Below are 19,650 nucleotides of genomic sequence, written 5' to 3'. Positions count from 1 at the left end.
ACAAATGCATCTCCTCCCTACCCACCGTCCCCAGGATTAAGGAAACTGGCTCTGTAAGTACCCTGACCAGAACACCACCAACCTACTCTGACACTTCTGATCACCAGCTCTCTAGTGGTGATCTGATAGACATTTCTTCCTGATTTCCATACCAGCAGTGGCCACAGAGGCAAAGGCAAATACCAGTGGCCATTTGGCTATGGCATCCATGCCCCTTACATCTGAGGAGTTACATTCCTAGACTTCAGGCCATATGGTCTTGATGTTTTTCTCTAGGTGGTTCTGGACCTTGGTGATGGACACATGGAAGATACCATCAGTAAACGGGATCCTTCTAAGGGGCATTAGGCCCAACTTACACGTCTGTGTTACCCAAAATGAGGCAGTTCCTTAGTAATTTACCTTAGTTGTTCTAAAAGACGTTGTACTTTGTTTTCACATTTCCACAGCTGGTAAAGTTTCAGATAATTCTTATCCCAAATGTATCATCCGTATCCCTAACCTTATAAAGATAGCAGTACCAACCCTCTCCCTGCCACTTTGAGCTTCCTCTATTCTGAATTGCTTACACTTCTCCCAGAGTACACTATGCTTTCTTCTACTTGGTGCCTCTGCACATCCTATCCTTCTGCCTAGAACGTCCTAGCCTGGCTTGTCTGACTGGCAAACTCCCAAGTCTCTCTAACATCACAGCTCTTTTGAGGCCAGTCACTACTTAAGTAGAGCTCATCACTCCCTCCTGTGTGCCACCATTGTTCCTCCTACATGCCTTGATTTCCGCCGCATCACATCATTAAGGGTCTTGCCTCCCCTACTGGATTGTGATTCTTTTTTTTTTTTTTTTTTTTTTTTGCGGTACGCGGGCCTCTCACTGCTGTGGCTTCTCCCGTTGTGGAGCACAGGCTCCGGACGCGCAGGCTCAGCGGCCATGGCTCACGGGCCCAGCCGCTCCACGGCATGTGGGATCTTCCCGGACCGGGGCACGAACCTGCGTCCCCTGCATCGGCAGGTGGACTCCCAACCACTGCGCCACTAGGGAAGCCCTGGATTGTGATTCTTAATAACCATTACCAGAGCCAGGGATTATTTATTTAAATGTGCAGCCCCAGTACGAATAGGGTCAAAAATATGTTAGGTGCTTACTGTTTATTGCTTCATTGAATAAAAGAATGAGGTCCTAACAGATTGCCCGACTGAAGCCTCACCCACAACATCTGATGATTCATCCTATCCCCTAGGCCCAGCACACACTGAATTCTTTGTAAATGTTCCTGGGATAAAGAGATTAAATGAGTGAATATGTTTTGAAACCAGCAATTTTCTTGTTCATTTCCAATTTTCTCTGTGATCAGTACTTTTCTCAGTGAAGAATCGACTTCCTTCCACAAGACTCCATGCTGAGTTCCCCAAAGTTTCTTTCTTTCTCATCCTGCTACATCCTGCCTACCTGTCATTTGAAGCTGGATTTTATAAATATTCAGAAGAGATGGAGTTTTTACAACGGGCAAGAACCAAAGACCAGACTCTTACTAACTGAATGGAGCCCCCTGAGGAGGTTACTGCAACAGCAACACAACTCTGATCTGGTTATGAGTCATGACGATTAAACATGATAGTATTTGTAAAAGGGTTTTATACAGAGATTAATGTAGTATAATTGATAATGATGCATTAGAATAATAGAGTTTGAGGGTAATAACTTCTAGAATTCACCCAGTTCATTCTCCTTGAAAGTTCAGGGAGTGCATTTGTACATTTTTCTATTTGACATTAATACAGGTTGAAGCCATCAATATTTAATAAAATGAGAGAAATCCGAACAATTGTAAATACTAATTGAGAGGTCAGCAAGAATATAATTTTGAAAGGTGTACCATTTATAATTAAAATAGCTAAAGATATTGGACTAAATGCAAATTTTCCTCAAGGTAAGAAACCAAAAGATAAAAAATTGAAATTGTACTTATCGTGTCATAAAACAACATACTAGGAAAAGTTCTCTAAACAAGCAGTTTTTCTTTGATTAAAGTGAATGATTCATTGTGTCCCTTTGTTTACAAAAAAAAGTCAGTGTTCCTTTTCCTCATATTTAATGTGGAAATTAATATTTCTAATTTGGATTTCACAAGCTATGACTTCCAGTAGTTAGCATTTTTCTTATTCATGAAAAAGCAGGAGAATATTTAGCTTCTGTTGAAGTAATGTAAGAATAATTTGAGTGAAAGCTGGGTCCGGTTATATTAAAATGGAATTTTTGGCTTCACATTTTTCATCTAAACATCAGTTATATGGAACACTCATTAAGAAAACGAAGACTGTATGAAAATAATTGTTTGAAAGGGAAGGAAGGAAAAGAGGTGTGATGTTTCTTAAAAGCCAAGGTAACATAGAGCAGAGTGAGATTAAACTGAGTCAGAAAATGAGTTCTAGCTTCAACTCTGCTGCTAAGTAATCCCTTTTCTTTCAGTTAATTCTGAACACTGAATATGTTTCCCCACGTGAATTTGAATGTGATAGTCTCTGATGACAAGCAAGGGGGAATATCTCTTGCTGGGACCAGATCAGGTCATCACTCTTCTTTGTAAAGGTTTATGATTGGATTGATTGTTTCACTGTGTTTCTACTTTATTGGGAGAAGGCACCAAGAGGATTTTTTAAAGGGACAATTACTAGGCACAGTTCTCTTTGCCACCTGTTCCCTCTGCCAACACCCTCAGTCCTTGATGCCCCTGTAGGAGCCCTGGAGACTCTGAGAGGGCCACACTGGAACTCTGAAACACTCATTTTGGGGCATTTGTATTTAGCTGAGGGTGATCTTGCTGGAGGTTGCTATGACAATTTGCAAACAGTAGGGGCGACGGTCCCCATTCTGCTTTGAGTCTGCACTAGCTCAGGCCTGCACACTTGGTCCAGCCAGGGGCGGCAGATACACAGGACAGGTCATAACGGACCCAGGTCCGCAGGAGAACTTCAGAAACCAGGCACGTCTGAGGAAGAAAGTGCAAGGCAAACTTCAGCTTCTGTCATCCGGAATTGCCGGGCTTCCCCCTCCTTCCCGTTGAAGTGACAAAACCTGTGACCTTTGGACAAAGGCATGTGCCACAGACGACAGGACGCGGGTGTGAGATGGGCAAGTAGTTTTTCAGTCTGCAAGGGAAAGAGAGGCTGTATATGGCAAATTCAAAGGACAGGGAAATTCTCCGTGTCTTGGATGAGAAGGGGAAAGAGACTTGTCTGGGGAGGAGAGGAATTAAAGGTGTCGCTCGGGAAGGTGTACCTCTCCCAGCGGCCGCGCAGGGGAAAGGCTCGGAGTTGTAAGGAAATGGGAGGCGTCTCTGATGTTTATTTTTGCCTAGCAACCCACAGCCAACTGCTTCCCCGGCAACCATCCACACGCGCCTCTCTGCATCCCCTTGTCCTAGAGACTGGAGAGAGGTCACTTGGTGTCAGTAAATCGGGGAGGGACTGTGTGTGGTGCAGGTGGAGGTGGGAGGGCAGCCCCCTCCTTGGCCCACACTCGGGGTCCCCAGGCTAAGGCGCGGCCCTCCAACGGGCTGGACTTTCCTTACCGAGGTGACCCCCGGCACAACCAAGTTATTTACCTGATCAATTGGGGAGAGGAGGTGCTTAAGCCACTGGGACCCGGAAGGCGGGGGTGGGGGGGCAGTATTGACTGTGAGCAGCCATCAGGTTCGGAAAGCTGAAAATGCATATATGGTTGGGGGTGCGCTCGGAAGGGGAGGGGGGTCTCTGCAGCGATTTCGGTGGGAGGGAAGCAATGGTAGGTTGCGCTGTAGGGAAGGGGAGGGGTGCTGCAGGGGCGGGCGAGGCCGGGGAGGGGAGAAGGCAGTTAGCAGGGGAACCGTGCAGAAGGCCGGAGGGGGAGGCAAAGGGCGAGCGGAGGCTGCAGAGTTTTCGGGGGAGTGGAGGGGTGGCTATGCCGACGACTGGGGTGCGTGCTGGGGAGGAGGAGTGGGTGGGAGGGACTCCGGTGGGCGGCTGGGTCGGGGAGGGTGTGCGCGGGAGTCTGTGGCGCGGCCTGGGGTGGGGTGGGGGAGTCCGGGGGCCGGGCCTGCCCGGTGGTTGAGGGAGCGGGGGCGGGGCTGCCCTTCCCGGCCGCGCGGTGCGCGGGCGCCTGGCGAGTGTGCGCGGGGGCGCGCGTGCGCGGGCCCGGGAGGAGGCTCCCGAGCCAGTCAGCCGAGGCGGCGCAGCCAGCTCCCCCGCGCCCTATGTGAGGGAATCGGGGAGGCCCGCGGCGCGCCGGGGAGGGCGAGGCATGTGCACGGGCCGGAGGGTGCTGCGGCCGCCCGAGGAAGAGGAGGACGGCGGCGGCGGCGAGGAGAGCGGGGGGCTCGCGGCGGCGGGCCCGGGCCGAGGGGATGCAGCGGACTGTGTGTGTCTGGCTGTAGCTGACGGGAGGCGGCGAGGAGGCGCCGGAGATCCGCGAGAGGGGCGACCAGGAGGTGCGGCGGTGGCGGCCGCGAGAAGTAGCAGCAGGACGGGCGGCGGCGGTGGCGGAGACGGAGACGGCAGCCCTGGGATGCATTTTCCTCTCCAGCGGCCATGTTAACCAGGAAACCTTCGGCCGCTGCTCCCGCCGCCTACCCGACCGGTAAGGAGGCCCGGGCCCCGCGCTGCCCCGGGCGCTCAGCCCCGCGGCCCCCGGGCCAGCCCTCGTGACGCTGGCTCCCGCTACCAGCGGGACCTCGAACAAAGTCTGCGCCGCGGCGGGGCGGCGCGGGGTCCCCCGGGCGGACGGCGCGCCCTCGCCTCGGCTCCGCTCATTGTTACACGCGAGCTCCGAGGCTCCTCCGAGCCGGCCGGGGGCCGTCCCGGGCCTCCCCCGCCCGGGACTCGGCGAGGCGGCGGCGCCCGGGTCGGCATTCCAGCACCTCTCCAGGCCTGCGGCCTCCCGCAACGTGAGCCGCCGGCCCGGGCCCGGCCCGGCTCCACCGCCGGGTCGCGAACTCGCTCGCGCGCCAGGGGCCCGACTTAACTTTGCAGCCGCCTGAGCCCCGCCCCGCGGGAGCTCCGGGTGTCTGCGTCCCCGGCCTCTTGCCGCTCCGGGACGCCCGCGTTCACGGTCCCCGGCTCTGCCCCGGGGAGAGCGGGCTCGGCAGCCTGGAGGGGTGGGGCGGGGCCACCGGGTCCGGGTGACTTTCTCCCTCTTGACCCTCTTTTGTCTCCTCCCGCGCGTGGCTGCCAGGCCGAGGAGGGGACAGCGCCGTTCGCCAGCTTCAGGCTTCCCCGGGGCTCGGTGCGGGGGCCCCCCGGAGCGGAGTGGGGACCGGCCCGCCCTCCCCCATCGCCCTGCCGCCGCTCCGGGCCAGCAACGCTGCCACCGCAGCCCACACGGTAAGACCCAGGCCGCGGGCGGCGGGGGGAGAGGGGCGGGAGGGGCCCGGGGCACAGGCACCCGGACTTGGGGGATAATGCGGCCGGGAGAGGGGAGAGAGGTCGAAGTGCGAGTGTCTCCACGCCAGTGGCCTCTCCGGGACGCCGCCCTCTGGAACTTGAGCGAGCCCAAAGCCGCAGCCACAAAGGAGGATTCGTGGCGTGGGCCCCTCACTTCCCCTCCGGAGCCCGCCCACCCCTGCGCTCCTCTTCCTCGGAACTTCCTCCTGGTCGCTTTCCTTCTCTCTTCGCCCCCACCCCCCCTTTTTATTCCGTCCTTGCTTCCTCGAACTCCTTTTCCCTGACCCGATAAACTCCTGCCCCTCCACCACCACGTTGGGTAGTGGGTATTTATAGAAACAGATATGTGTTAGGGGGCAGCCAGGCCGTCCTGCCCGGAAAATCGATGCCCCAAAGAGCATCCCGGGCCTGGCTCTACCCAGCAGGGAGCATCGACAATTGTCCTCCGCGTGTGGAAGCATGTTTTATGAGTGCTACAGGTTTGAGCACAGCAGAAATTGTAATTAACGTTAACAAAAATAAGAGCCGTAGCAGCAGTCAAAACAACACGCCGCCTCTGTAGGATTCTGCAGTTGGATATTATTGAAAAGAAAAGGGCCAGCTTGGCCTCGGAAGGAGGTGGGAAGGGATGGGCACCTGACAGGTGCTGTGGTCCCTCAGAGGGCCAAGAGGGAACTGGGAGCTCGGCGCGGGACTGGTGGCTGCAGAGATCAGCAAGCTGGATTTGATTTCAGTACGTACCTTTTCTCGGCTCCCAGAGAGAGCCCTTGGATGGTGGCTGACAGCCTAGGGGAGATGTGCCCTGGAGGAGTTGATGGCTTCCAATGTCTTGTTTACGATTGGATCTTCCAGAGGAACTGCCTAAGATGGTTCTGTATGAGGGGTGCTTGCTAAGGATATGGCTTTGTTTGCCAAGTGAAAGTTAAGTTCTTGCAGAAAAGGCCATTTCTAGCCTTCAGAGGAGCAGCTCTGAGGGTCATGTGTTATGGGGAAACTTGTTTATGGGGAGAATTTATAAGGGGATGGCTAGAGTGGAATATTTTCTCTTAGACCTGTACATCTGTGCACAGTTCCCCAGGAACATGTTTTCTTCTTGTATTTTCTTTCTCTCTCTCCTCTTTCTGTCTCTCCTGACACATCTAGACTCAGAGGCTAAGAATTCACTGCACAGAAGTTAACCCATCTGTTGGGCTGTGGTTAATGGAAGAGCATCAGTAGGCTGTTGATTCTGTGTGTTAGAGTTGAATGTTCTTGTCACAGTGATGTTTTAGTTGAGAAATTGCCATTGGGTTTAGGTGTTTCAGTTTGGTTTGGAATCATCTGACAATTTGGAAAATACAACATCCAGTTTTTTTCCATGTGTGAATGTAATCACATGAATTGGTATGACCTGGAAAAGAAATACTACTTGGTTTGCATCTGGCTTCCAGTTATATAAGGGTGGGCTTTGCTGGATCGGAGCCTCTTTACAACTGAAATATGTAATGAGATGACAGAAAATGATACTAGAGGAATAGCCTGTGGTGGACCAGAGATGAAAAGATGTGTGGGTGCTTCTTGGGACTCCTAATGATGGTGCTTATATTTTGCTGTGGTATCTACCAGATTTACCTGTGATGAACTTACCTGAACTTCAGTAAGCTGTTGATCATTAGAAGCTTGGTTTTGAAAGTGTGAATTTGGGTTTTGGTTGTCCTTTAGTTTTGACTTTATTTGCACAGCACTGCAGACTTCCTCAAACAGGCAAGTAAAAGGACCACAGAGTTTATCTGTGTCTACTCCTTCATCTTACAGATGAGGAAGGAGTCAGACAAGTGAACTGGTTTGGTCAGGACTCCTGAGTCAATTCCTATCGAGGCTGGAGCTAAAGCCCAGGCCCTCCTGAGTCCAGCTTTAACACACTGCTTGACTGCTAATTCTAGGAAATTGTATTCGTTTTGTTATAAATGCAAGAACCTTAGCAGATCCATGTGTCCATATGTCTTTCAGGTTTTTGTAAGCTTTTAGTTTTTAATATCACAGCAGTTACAACTAGGAAGAGCTATTTTTGAATGGGTGGGGGGAAGGGCATTACGGAGAGGAAAATAATCTCGTTGTGTTTGCCCGTATTTTCTCTTGTAAATGATGTAGACGGTGGATAAACATATGACTATAGGGATTATAAACTTCGGAATTTATCTAGTGCATTGCCCTTTTGTACCCTGTCTCCATGGATACTATACTTAGTCATTTTATCTCTGTCCTAAAAGTGTACCCAATAACTATTTTGATTCCTATTAGTTTTTTTCTTTTTAATGTTGTATGGGAGATATTAATGTGCTTATTTTTTAAATTCTGAAATATTAGTATTGTGTCACTTTCATAACTTTAATATCTAAAGCACTCTCCAATGACCAGTTTTACCTTTATAAGATAATTGGAGTTAAAGAAGAATGAATATTCCCATTTAAAAAACAGTAATGTTTGATAGAAGAAAAAGACATTTGACTCAGGGCCACACAGACTGTCAGTGTGTTTGAGGAGGAGCTAGAATTCCGATCTTTTTGGACTCGATTCTATTCCCATAACACTATACAGCATTTCTAAGATGACTTCAGCAAAGTTTTAAAACTCCCAGAAATGTTAGCGCAGTGAAGTATGTGCTGTTTTCCCTTTTATTTTTGGAAGAGATTGAAACTACCAAATTGACTAGACTATTGTTCTTACATAATTTTTAATGCTAAAATGTGTCATGGTCAAAGAGGGCTTTGGGAGGTCTCTCTGCTTCAACCCATACGTTGTAGGTATCTAACAATTACATTCATTCAGTATTTTTAAATTTGAGAGGCACTGTGCTAGGTAGGCATTGGCAAATAGGAAAAAGTGAGTGAGAGGTTTTAAACATTCTTAAGTTTATGGTGTTGTCCTGGCATATGTCTTGTGGAAGTGTTTTGGCATTTCTAGGGCTTTTTTCCTCCCTTTTTATAGATCAGTTAATTGCGCTTCCGACCTGGGTTGTGATTGTAGAGTCCCACAGTGTTTAAGACTCAAAATTCTCCTTTACTAGAGCCTCTAAAATGAATCTCCCTAACATCTGGAAAGTTTTTAAGATTCCACATGTCACTTTTAGGTGTTTAGTGGATCTCTTCTGCTACAAGTACTCTTTAATGGGCTGTCATTTAAGCTGTCTTTAAGTCTCTGCTGATGCAATGCAAGCCTAACATCTTGTGACTTAGGTCACTGGAGACAAGTCCCAATTCCCTGGGTGTTAACTTCATGTTTTCTTATGAAGGTACAAAGGTAGTTCTTAAGAATAACTCAGAGAGGTGAGTTAACAAGGAGTGATTGACATGCGTTCTTCCACTCAACAGAAATTGACTGAGTACTTATAGTATGTTGGGTTTATGTCAATAAGGACTTAAAAAGATAAGAGGTGACCCCACCCTGGAATTGTTCACAGCCAGGTGGGTACATCAGGTGTGAAAACAGGTATGTAAAACAAAATAAGTGTTTTAATGGGCATCCCTGGTGGCGCAGTGGTTGAGAGTCCGCCTGCCGATGCAGGGGACACAGGTTCGTGCCCCGGTCCGGGAGGATCCCACATGCCGTGGAGCGACTGGGCCTGTGAGCCATGGCCGCTGAGCCTGTGCATCCGGAGGCTGTGCTCTGCAACGGGAGAGGCCACAACAGTGAGAGGCCCGCGTACCGCAAAAAAAAAAAAATAAATAAGTGTTTTAATATATCAGTGCTCTATAAGCACCCTGGAAGGGAAAGGGACCATTTCACAGAAGAGGTGAGAGTTGAACTGCGCATTGAAGGGTGAGTATGAGTTTACCATGTAGTCCTGGTTAGGAAGGAGATTCTAAGCAGCATTTGGAAAGGACAATAATTTTAGCTCTCCTTTACTCAGTACTATCCTAAGCACTCTATATCTTTTACCTTATTTAATCCTCCTAATGGCCCTAATGAGGTCGCTTTATTACCTTCTTTTTACAGATAAGGACACTGAGGTTTAGAGAGATTAAGTAAATTGACCAAGGTGACACAGTTCGTAAGTGGTGGAGCTGGGATTCATTTCCCGTGCGTCTAATTGAAAATCCCTGGACACCTAACCATTATGAAACATAACCTCCCCAAAAACAGAGTGTAAAAGAGCGTGGTGTCTCCATGGGTCTTGGGGAATCCAGCTTCTTTGCGGAGAGAATATGACCGTGGTGGGTGACACTGGAAGGACTCGGGTCTTATAGGCTCTACGTTTGAGAGCCTCACGTTCTTGCCTGTGAGGTCTCATATTATCTGTGGAAATGGGGTGCCTGTGTGGGCCTTAAGCAAAAGCAAGGGCAGTGTCAGAGTGACACTCTTCAGCGGTAACTCCAGAAGCACCATGGAGAGAAGAGACTTGAGGCATTCTAGACTTAGAAGCAAGGGGACATGTTAAGAGGCTGCTTCGGTTGTCCCAGTGAGAGACAGCAGGAGTGTGAGGTGAGGCAGCGTGGATGGAGGGGGGTGGGGCAGATAGGAATGACGGGACTCCGCGGTGACTTGGGAAGGTGTGGGAGACGTGGAGACAGAGTGATTATTTGGGGGTGAAGCCTTTTGTTGACCAGAAATTGAGGATTGTGGGAGGAGGAAATGATTTTGGTAGAAAAAGCGTGAGTTGAGTTTGAGTTGCTTGTGGGAAAGGTAGCTGATCTGGAGTTGGATACAGGGGGTCTTGAGCTCGGGAGACATAGATCGGGCTCCTCTTAGCTAGAGGTATACATGTGGCGGGTGCCAGCCCCTGGGGGGTTGCTGGAGCCCTGGCTATGGTCATAGTCGACCAGGGAGAGTTATGGGAGTGAGAAGCCACCAGCGACTTGAGGCTTGAACCCTGGGGAACTCTGGAACCCTTCTTCGTTGCTGCTGTGGAGGAGACCAAGAGAAGGTAGTTGGAAGGACAGGAGGTGATCCAGTTAATTGGCAGACTTTCTTTAGTTCTAGTCACTCAGCTTTTTTTTGATGATATTTTGAATTATGCAGAACATTAAAATTGCTCTTGCAAAAATTAAAGTTGGTTTCTGAAGCTCAGAACGTTTTACTTTGTCCTCTTTTTAGGAGTTCCTAAAGCCCCAGCGTTAATTTTGTCCCCAGTGAAGCCTCATGCTTTTTGTAGCATGTATACTGGTAATGTTGGTTTTTCTTCTGAAATCTCTCCAAGCTGCCCTGAAGAGAATGGTTCTCTAGGAGACATATATTTCTAATTTCAGGTCCTTTTATTCCCTGGTGCTTGAAAGACCGTAGTGGAGAGGAGGAGAGGTTCAGAGAGTGAGGCTTGGGAACAAAAATCCATGGACAAGCCTGTACTACTTTTGTATATACCCAGGACTTCCTAATGCCTTTTTTTTTTTTTTTTTTTTTTTTTTTTTTTGCGGTACGCGGGCCTCTCACTGCTGTGACCTCTCCCGTTGCGGAGCCCAGGCTCCGGATGCACAGGCTCAGCGGCCATGGCTCACGGGCCCAGCCGCTCTGCAGCATGTGGGATCCTCCCAGACCAGGGCACGAACCCACGTCCCCTGCATCGGCAGGCGGACTCTCAACCATTGCGCCACCAGGGAAGCCCCTAATGCCTTTTTATGAACTGCTTTGCTTTTGGCATAGAACGAGGATAAAATAACCTGTCCAGCTACCTGACAGAAGATAAGTTCACTTAGCATGGAATATCATCTGTGAGTTTAATAAAAGCGTTCAACTAGAAGTCTTCCAGAAATCTGAGAAATAAAATCTCTCAATGAAGTCATACTTCAGAAAGGCCCAAGTACTATACTATATTCTACTTTGTTTCAGAAGATTGCAGAGAGAAAGTGCATGCCTCAGATAGTCCCTGTGCATGCTGTGTGTCAGTTAAAGAAAATTTGGAGGTCTTGGTCTCCTAGTAAGAAGGACTTGGAATTTCATTCTATAATCTAGGTAGTCCCAAACCACTTCCTGAATTATATTACATACACAGAGCACTTCTACTCATTTAATGATATGTAAAGCCCAAGAGGTAGGATTCAGGAGGAGACGATGGGCAAAATACTGATAGCAGAGGACTTCAGCTAGTTGATTGTAAGCTCCTAAAGGGCAGGGACTCTGCCACATGTGTGGTTAGACCTCAGCTAGCACTGGCTGAATGAATGAGATGGATTGTGAGAGGCAAGTTGATCTTTATGCTTTCATACAAAAATCATCTAGTGGGATGTTTTTAAGACGTGTGAGTGATTGTCTGAGGCTGGCAAGACTTCCTAACTGAGAGGGGATCCTGGCTGCTGGTCCTCTTCTACCCCTCACCTCTTGGCCATAATAATGCTTGAAAGAAATCCCAAGTAGATTCTCAGTAGGAAGGCTGGGGCCCCTTGGCTTATGCCATCAGTTTTGTTCAGACAGGAATGTTTGTGGATGGCATGTGTGCCTGAAATAGAAATTGCTACTTTGTATTCCTTGTCAGAAAGCTGAGTATCCCAGCAGCCTGGAGAAATACATGTCTTGAGAGAGCCAAGCCATTGACCAAAGGAAGGCCCAAAAGAGGGTGGCGGTTGGATTGTTGGGCTGAATGGCCTTAAATGGTCATCACAGCCAGTGAAGCCCAGAAACTTAAAAATAGGTTTGGGGTTTACAAGATGCTACAGAGTGCATATCTACATGGGATTCTTTCCAGCCTAAAAGTACAATTTTCTTTGCTTCTGGATCATGCACTTTCCTAGGTGTAACTAGTTTGATTTTCAGGTAGTGGAGAAGACCGAGAATGAAGACAGTAGTGTTCTCAGAATAGAGCTAAACACTGGAGAAGGAGTAGTAAACAAGACCGACCTGGTCCCTGCCCTCACGGTAATAAAGAAGCTCCTAAGTGAAGTGTGAAAAATGTTATGATCTAGGGGTGGGAGAGCCAGTAGAGTGCCGACGTGTTCATGCTTTTTCTGTATCCTCTTTAATCTTGATATCAAGTATGGGCTGCATGGCACCTCTATGATATCCCAGGCCCTGTGCTAAATCTTAGGTAGAGAATGATGAGCAAGAAGCATGGTCTCTGCCTCCACTGAGGACTTACTCTAAGAACCCTGAAAACACGTACAGCAAACTCTTTGTTACGTGTAGCAGCTATGGGGGTCTTTTTCTTCCGGATCCCAAGTTTGATAGCCTTCCCCAGCCCCCCAGCCTCTTCTGCCTTTATTTCTGTCTGAGGTTGTCCACGTCACGTCCGCTCTCCCTGCCGGGGTGTTAGTGAGGTCCCTCCTGCGTGCACAACTCTCTCCATTTAAGAAACCTGATTCTGGCTGTAAATTCAAACCAAATTGGATTTTGTAAAGGTGGGGGTGGGCGCCGATTTATAAAATATCCCTTTTGAACAGACAGACCTCGTCCATTCTCTTGATGTTCCCTTTCTGAATTACAGATTGGCGGCAGTAAGCACACAATGAATGATCACCTACACGTCGGCAGCCACAGCCATGGACAGATCCAGGTTCAGCAGCTGTTTGAGGATAACAGTAACAAGCGGACAGTGCTCACAACACAACCAAATGGGCTTACAACGGTGGGCAAAACGGGGCTGCCAGTGGTTCCGGAGCGGCAGCTGGAGAGCATCCACAGACGGCAGGGGAGCTCCACCTCTCTGAAGTCTCTGGAAGGTGTGGGGAAGGTGAAAGCCATCCCCATGACACCCGAGCAAGCGATGAAGCAATACATGCAAAAACTAAGCAGCTTTGAACACCATGAGATTTTCAGCTACCCTGAAATATACTTCTTGGGTCCAAACGCAAAGAAGCGCCAGGGCATGACAGGCGGGCCGAACAACGGTGGCTACGACGATGACCAGGGATCCTATGTGCAGGTGCCTCATGATCACGTGGCTTACAGGTACGAGGTCCTCAAGGTCATTGGGAAGGGGAGCTTTGGGCAGGTGGTCAAGGCCTATGACCACAAAGTCCACCAGCACGTGGCCCTGAAGATGGTGAGGAACGAGAAGCGTTTCCACCGGCAGGCGGCCGAGGAGATCCGCATCCTGGAGCACCTGCGGAAGCAGGACAAGGACAACACCATGAACGTCATCCACATGCTGGAGAACTTCACCTTCCGCAACCACATCTGCATGACGTTCGAGCTGCTCAGCATGAACCTCTACGAGCTCATCAAGAAGAACAAGTTCCAGGGCTTCAGCCTGCCTTTGGTTCGCAAGTTCGCCCACTCCATCCTGCAGTGCCTGGATGCTTTGCACAAAAACAGGATAATTCACTGTGACTTGAAGCCCGAGAACATTTTATTAAAGCAGCAGGGTAGAAGCGGGATTAAAGTGATTGATTTTGGCTCCAGTTGTTACGAGCACCAGCGGGTCTACACATACATCCAGTCCCGTTTTTACCGGGCCCCGGAAGTGATCCTCGGCGCCAGGTACGGCATGCCCATCGACATGTGGAGCCTGGGCTGCATCCTAGCGGAGCTCCTGACTGGTTACCCCCTGTTGCCTGGGGAAGATGAAGGGGACCAGCTGGCCTGTATGATTGAACTGCTGGGCATGCCCTCCCAGAAACTGCTGGATGCATCCAAACGAGCCAAAAATTTTGTGAGCTCCAAGGGTTATCCCCGTTACTGCACTGTCACGACTCTCTCAGACGGCTCCGTGGTTCTCAACGGAGGCCGTTCCCGGAGGGGGAAACTGAGGGGCCCACCGGAGAGCAGAGAGTGGGGGAATGCACTGAAGGGGTGTGACGATCCCCTTTTCCTTGACTTCTTAAAACAGTGTTTAGAATGGGATCCTGCGGTTCGCATGACCCCTGGCCAGGCTTTGCGGCATCCCTGGCTGAGGAGGCGGCTGCCAAAGCCTCCAACGGGGGAGAAGACGTCAGTGAAAAGGATCACCGAGAGCACTGGTGCTATCACATCCATTTCCAAGTTACCTCCACCTTCCAGCTCAGCTTCCAAACTGAGGACTAATTTGGCACAGATGACAGATGCCAATGGGAATATTCAGCAGAGGACAGTGTTGCCAAAACTTGTTAGCTGAGCTCAGTATCCCCCCGATGCTGGTAATTCTGAAAGATACGACATTGCTGAGCCTTACTGGGTTGAAAAGGAGTAGCTCAGACCTGTTTTTATTTGCTCAATAACTCAACTCATTTGTATCTTTTTGGCACTTATTTTAATGTAAGAAAGTTGTTTGTTTTGTTTTTATAAAATACATGGGGACAATGCTTTAAGTTTTTATACTTTCTGAAACTGTTTTTGTGTTCTAAAAGTACGATGAGCCTTACTGTATTTAGTGTGGCAGAGTAATAAACATCAGTGGCAGGCCATTGATTACGTCGTGACTGCCGCGCATCTACAGATTGGTGTCAAAGACATTCACTATGTGTTCATGGTTCATAGTATATTCTCCCCAAGGTGATTGCCTCCGAAGGTCCCCCCTTCTCTCTCCATGCTTCAGGTTCATGCACAGGTGCAGCCTGTCCTGCTTCCGTTTTCCATAAGTTACCCAGGTGGTAGTGATGGTGGGAGGAGAATGGTCAGGATGAAAATGATATTCTAAGAAAAACTGCACCTTAGAGATTTTTCCCTAAAATAGTGCTCAAAGACAAAATAAAATCCCCACAGTTGAAATGCCCAGTTAGCATTCTGACATTCTAACGGCCGGCCAAGCAGACCTGGTGGATGAATGGAAACGTGTGTTCCTCCAGATTCTCCAGTGCGATCAGCGAGCTGTTTTGCAAAGAAGCCTTGTTTAACAAAATTGGTTTTGCACCTAAATTTAGAAATGTATTACATGAACTGTTCCTCCCTTCTCTTTGCTCTTCTCCCTGCTGTTCTTCTTTCACCGCACATCTGTTGCTTGCATTTAATTTCTTTTCCTTCCTTCAAATATATATCCCAGACTCCTAATACAGAAGAGAGACATTTTAGCTGTGATTATGACCATCTTTTCATATTCCAGTTTAAAAAAGAACAGCCTAGCTACTTAAGGTGGGGATTTCCATCGTTCCAAAGACGGTTTAGCAGATTAGACTGAGTTCACGCTTTTCACGTGCCACAGTAAGGTTCTCTTAGCCTGGGAAAGCATCAACTCTTTAAAAGGAGAGAGGGTTGAAAATCCTCTTCGTGAGCACAAGTCATTGTGCTTGCTCAGCAAGGCCAATTTTAACAACAAATTCGAAGGAGGAAAAGTTCAGCCTCAAGTTAAATGGTTTGATTTACTCTATGCATCATTAGAAGAACCACAGACATTACATTCCTCTGTTTTATTTTACTTTTGTTTGGATTGCACTGATTGTTTTTGTGGGAATGACACTTTACCTAGAAAAGTAACTGAGAGTTAGGTAAAAGAATATTTTCTCCTCTGAATAATAATTATTTTCACAGTGAAAATTTCAGTATTTTATCACTAATGTATGAGCAGTGGTATATATCAATTTCAAGGCACGTGAAAAAAATTTTTTAGTATGTGCAATTTAATATAGAAAGATTTCTGCCTGTTTGGACAGTAGGTTTTGGGTAGTATAAATTAGGATAAATACTCTTTTATATGCACAGATATTATTGTATTGATTGCCTGTAAATTGATTTACAAGTACTTAAAGCATGGTCCCCAGCGAGGCCAAGAAAGTTTCCGGTTAAGTTCTTTTAATATTAATCCTACAGTTTCTCTTTTAAGAAAAAAAGGTAGTTTTGAACAAAACACTTATCTTGAGGCTTTGTCAGTTGATGGTGGAGAAAAATGCTCAGGAACTATTACAGATATTTGCCAAAAAAATCAGTAATAAGATTAGCTTATTAATAAGATAGTGGTGTTGATATTTGCTTTACTATTTAAGGGTGTCACTGATAATTTATACTTCTGTTTTTAGAAATTATAGCTTCTTTCCCCTAGTCAAATTCTTTAGCCTGTTGTACACATTTCTGTGTAATCTGTGGAAGTGCAATAATGTTAGTAAGTTGCATTTTAAATGATGCTCATGTGATGATACCCCCCAATCAGTGGCTTATAGAATTTAAAGATTGTGTATTTATTATTAAAATTCTGGCTTAAAGGCATAAGAAGTGGCTTTGTAAAACCACAAGCCTCCTAAGATGGTTAGCGTCTTTAAGTCATTAAAATAAACAAAAACATTAAGGCTATTTTCCCCTTCCAGTGTTCCTCTTCCATCGTATCCACTCTTGAGATTTTCACTTTTAGTTTTAAATATATGAACCTGAGCCTGCCATTAATATGAATATCCCTATAAAATGATTATCCATGTGAAAATTTATAAATGGGCTAATACTGCTTGTCTTCTCCCTCACCACACAAAACTGGTTCTTAAGATGCCAACAGTGCATTTGTGACTATCTTTATTCACAAATGTAACCGGAAACTTTGAAGCCAAACTATAATGTGCAGCACTATTGGGGCTCCCCCAACACCGCACCCGCTAAATACAGGGAAATTTCCCTTATTCACAAGAGCCGCCATGTTCAGTGTTTAGTGATAGAGCTGCTTTTTAATTCTAGCTTAATTATAATGTCAAAAAAAACCAACAAAACTGTTGCATCGTTGGGATTTTAAAACACAAATGAAGGGCTCCGATAGGCTACTAGGAGTTGGCTTGGAAACAGCCCTTGGTCTCACAGGTTACCATTGTCTAGGGATGTCTGAGCTGTTTTCAGATTTAGGAAGAGCACAGTGTGGTCTTGTCTTTGGTTGCGGTCTCATCTGGCTCCGTTTCTTGCACCCCCAGAGCGTGCATTACCACTTAAGTGTATTGCTACAACAGTGGAACAACAGCGATGCAAGACAGTGTAGATTAACAGTAGAGGAGAAATTGTGCCCTTAGTGATAACAATGTGCCTTTTGTTCTGAATGCCATGTTGTAGGGCATGCATTTTTTTGGCCTCTTTAACTCTTTGAATACTAGATGGAACCCACCTCTGCAAAGATACATCTGTCTTAAACATCCAGTTACTTACAGGCCTTAATAGAAACCATAAGGCGCGAGTCATCCGTCAGGCACCGAGAAAGGTAACCACTGGTTAGTTACACAGGGAATTCCTATGTTTAAGGGGTTAAAGATGGTCTTTGTTGTATCTTAACATCAGACTGATTTTTTAAACGATATTTTTTTTTGTTATGCTAACACTAGACAAAAATCAACTGTATTTGTAAAAATTTACCTCAAACCATTTAATTTTATAGTGTGATTAATCCCAGGGCATTTGGTATGAACCAAAGTGCATTCCTTTTATATGTGCCTGGCTCTAGTAAGGATGGCCAGGGATTTTTACAATTTGGGTGCAAGGCACTTAAGCCACTTTTAAACTTAACTAGGTGGTTTGGAGTCGTGTGGAAGGACTCCATCAGAATGTTAGGAAACACTTTAGACATCAGTAGCATTGGGCCATATTGGAATCTTCAAAGTGTGAATTTTTTATTTTCAAGAGAGCATTCATTTTTGTAATTTTTTTCATCAAGAATATTCTGGTAAGCAGAAGACTTAAAAAAAAACTGATTAGGTTGGTAAAGGTTTTAATATTGCCCAACATAATGCTGTGGTAGCATTTAAAAAAAATAGTATTTGTGAACTCTCTGTTTCTTAGGGGCTTGTACATCTCTCTGCTATGGACATAGATAAAAGTAATTGTAACTATACTCAGCTCAACTGCTACAGTTATGTCTAGGCAGTGGCTTGGGTTTCTGTCGAGCAACAACTTAGACACGTGACTGTAATATGCTGCAACTGTGTGTACTGAAAATATGTGAAAATGGTTGAATGTGGACTGTGTATATATGTATGTAAAAATTTCTGTGGGATGCTGCTCTCGCCACTTAACATGAAATATGTTCTAGTGGATTTTAATCCTAGTGGCCAGTTCTATGATACTGTATGTATTGTACAGCTGATGACAGGAGTAAGACTGTTCAGTGAATATTTGTTAAATTTTATTGTCGTGGCCAGAGATAATTTCAGAATAAAATTTTAATGTCCTACCTTACTTTTCTCCCCTTTTCTAACTATAATTTTACTCCTGATCTATTTCTGGTATTAGTCTTGGTCTGGTAGCCTGGAGAGAGTTTAGAATACAAACATTTTTCAGCAATCACTGATTTTCTTTTATTAGTTCAATATAAATGTACAAATTCCAAGTCAGAAAGACTAAAGTTTTAATAGGTAACTCTTTCTTTTCTCAGGATATTCTGTTCTACTACCTTTAGTATTCCTGTGTTAATTTTCCTTTATAGAGCCTCTGCTATGTTCTCTCTCATATAGATCTAGTATCTAGTATCTTGCTAGAACTTCAAAAAAACACTTTTTTTAACCTTCAAGTTGACAGTTAAGCTGTGGGAGCAGAGTCTAAATTACTTCCCACCAGTCTTCGTTCTTTCCTATACACAAGTCCTGGTAAATTACTCTTCTGTGCTCTCACCAGCTCCCCCATATGCTTTTTAATGCTTATGCTTTTGCAGTTCTCATACTTGGTGGTCTCTTTGGTTCACATGTTTGGGAGTTTTAGTGGCTCCTCTAGTCATGGCTGGATCAGAAAATAAGGCCTGTGAACCGCTACTAGCTCATGATGATTTGTCAAGTTCAGTTAATACCAAGCTAAGAGTTTACTCACAGACAACAAGCAGATGCTCTGGAAATTTGTCAGACATTGCAGGGATATTATGTAGACAAATATTTCCCACTTGTGGAAAGAACTACCTCACGTTTTTATTTACACCCCTCCTGCCACCAACAGTCAAGGAATTAACTTATTGTGGCTTCCTGCAGTAGAAGTGGGATTTGCTAAAACAAGGGCATACTGCGGGGGTTCCCAATCCCAGCCTTGGTTTTATCATAGCCTAGGTCATAGACTTTCATAATTGCTTCTCTCGCTTCTCTGAGTTCTTACCCAGTGAAAAAATACCAACCAACCAAGAAACCCAATATATTTAGATATAAATTTTTAAGAGATGTACATTATGTATAAGTTGAAAGTTGATGCTAAAGCAGCAATTTAAATTTCAAATATTGTCCAGATCTGGCAGAGCAGATGATAGTTCCCACACATTCTCTATCACCACATCTTCTCAAAGCTCTTTCTTAAATTGATATATGTTACCTTCTATTTGAATTTCTGTGATCTTCCCTTTTGGAATAAATAACTACACAAATAAATATTCTTGGAACCTCAAAGTTGCCTTCAAACTAGCACTGGCAGATGTTCCTAGCTGGCATTGGTATTGGTCTTTTAGAGAAAAGGGAAATCAGTTTATTTTCTGTTTTGGAAAGA

The 19,650-nt window shown here is 46.4% G+C and overlaps 1 protein-coding gene across 2 annotated transcripts; it reads left to right on the top strand.

Moving 5' to 3' along the window:
- Positions 1-4,159: 4,159 nt before the first annotated feature.
- Positions 4,160-18,381, top strand: DYRK2 (dual specificity tyrosine phosphorylation regulated kinase 2). Of its 2 annotated transcripts, XM_060113027.1 has the most exons (4): positions 4,160-4,612; positions 5,207-5,355; positions 12,139-12,240; positions 12,806-18,381. In XM_060113027.1, exons 1-4 carry the CDS (start codon positions 4,564-4,566, stop codon positions 14,411-14,413), a joined length of 1,908 nt encoding a protein of 635 aa, XP_059969010.1. In that variant the 5' UTR covers positions 4,160-4,563; the 3' UTR covers positions 14,414-18,381. The 2 variants fall into 2 exon arrangements, with proteins under 2 accessions (XP_059969010.1, XP_059969011.1); XM_060113028.1 differs by lacking the exon at positions 12,139-12,240 and having other exon boundaries at positions 12,806-18,380.
- Positions 18,382-19,650: the final 1,269 nt, after the last annotated feature.

Source organism: Mesoplodon densirostris, chromosome 11 (genome assembly GCF_025265405.1).
Source record: "Mesoplodon densirostris isolate mMesDen1 chromosome 11, mMesDen1 primary haplotype, whole genome shotgun sequence".
NCBI classification, from domain to species: Eukaryota; Metazoa; Chordata; class Mammalia; order Artiodactyla; family Ziphiidae; genus Mesoplodon; species Mesoplodon densirostris.
This window is presented reverse-complemented; position numbering and strand designations above follow the sequence as displayed.

Excerpts from the sequence above, each read along its gene's own strand:
- DYRK2 (XM_060113027.1), top strand. The coding sequence starts at position 4,564 with ATGTTAACCAGGAAACCTTCGGCCGCTGCTCCCGCCGCCTACCCGACC. Across the intron at positions 5,356-12,138 it reads CTGCCACCGCAGCCCACACG|GTAGTGGAGAAGACCGAGAA; the intron begins GTAAGACCCAGG and ends TTTGATTTTCAG. Across the intron at positions 12,241-12,805 it reads ACCTGGTCCCTGCCCTCACG|ATTGGCGGCAGTAAGCACAC; the intron begins GTAATAAAGAAG and ends TCTGAATTACAG.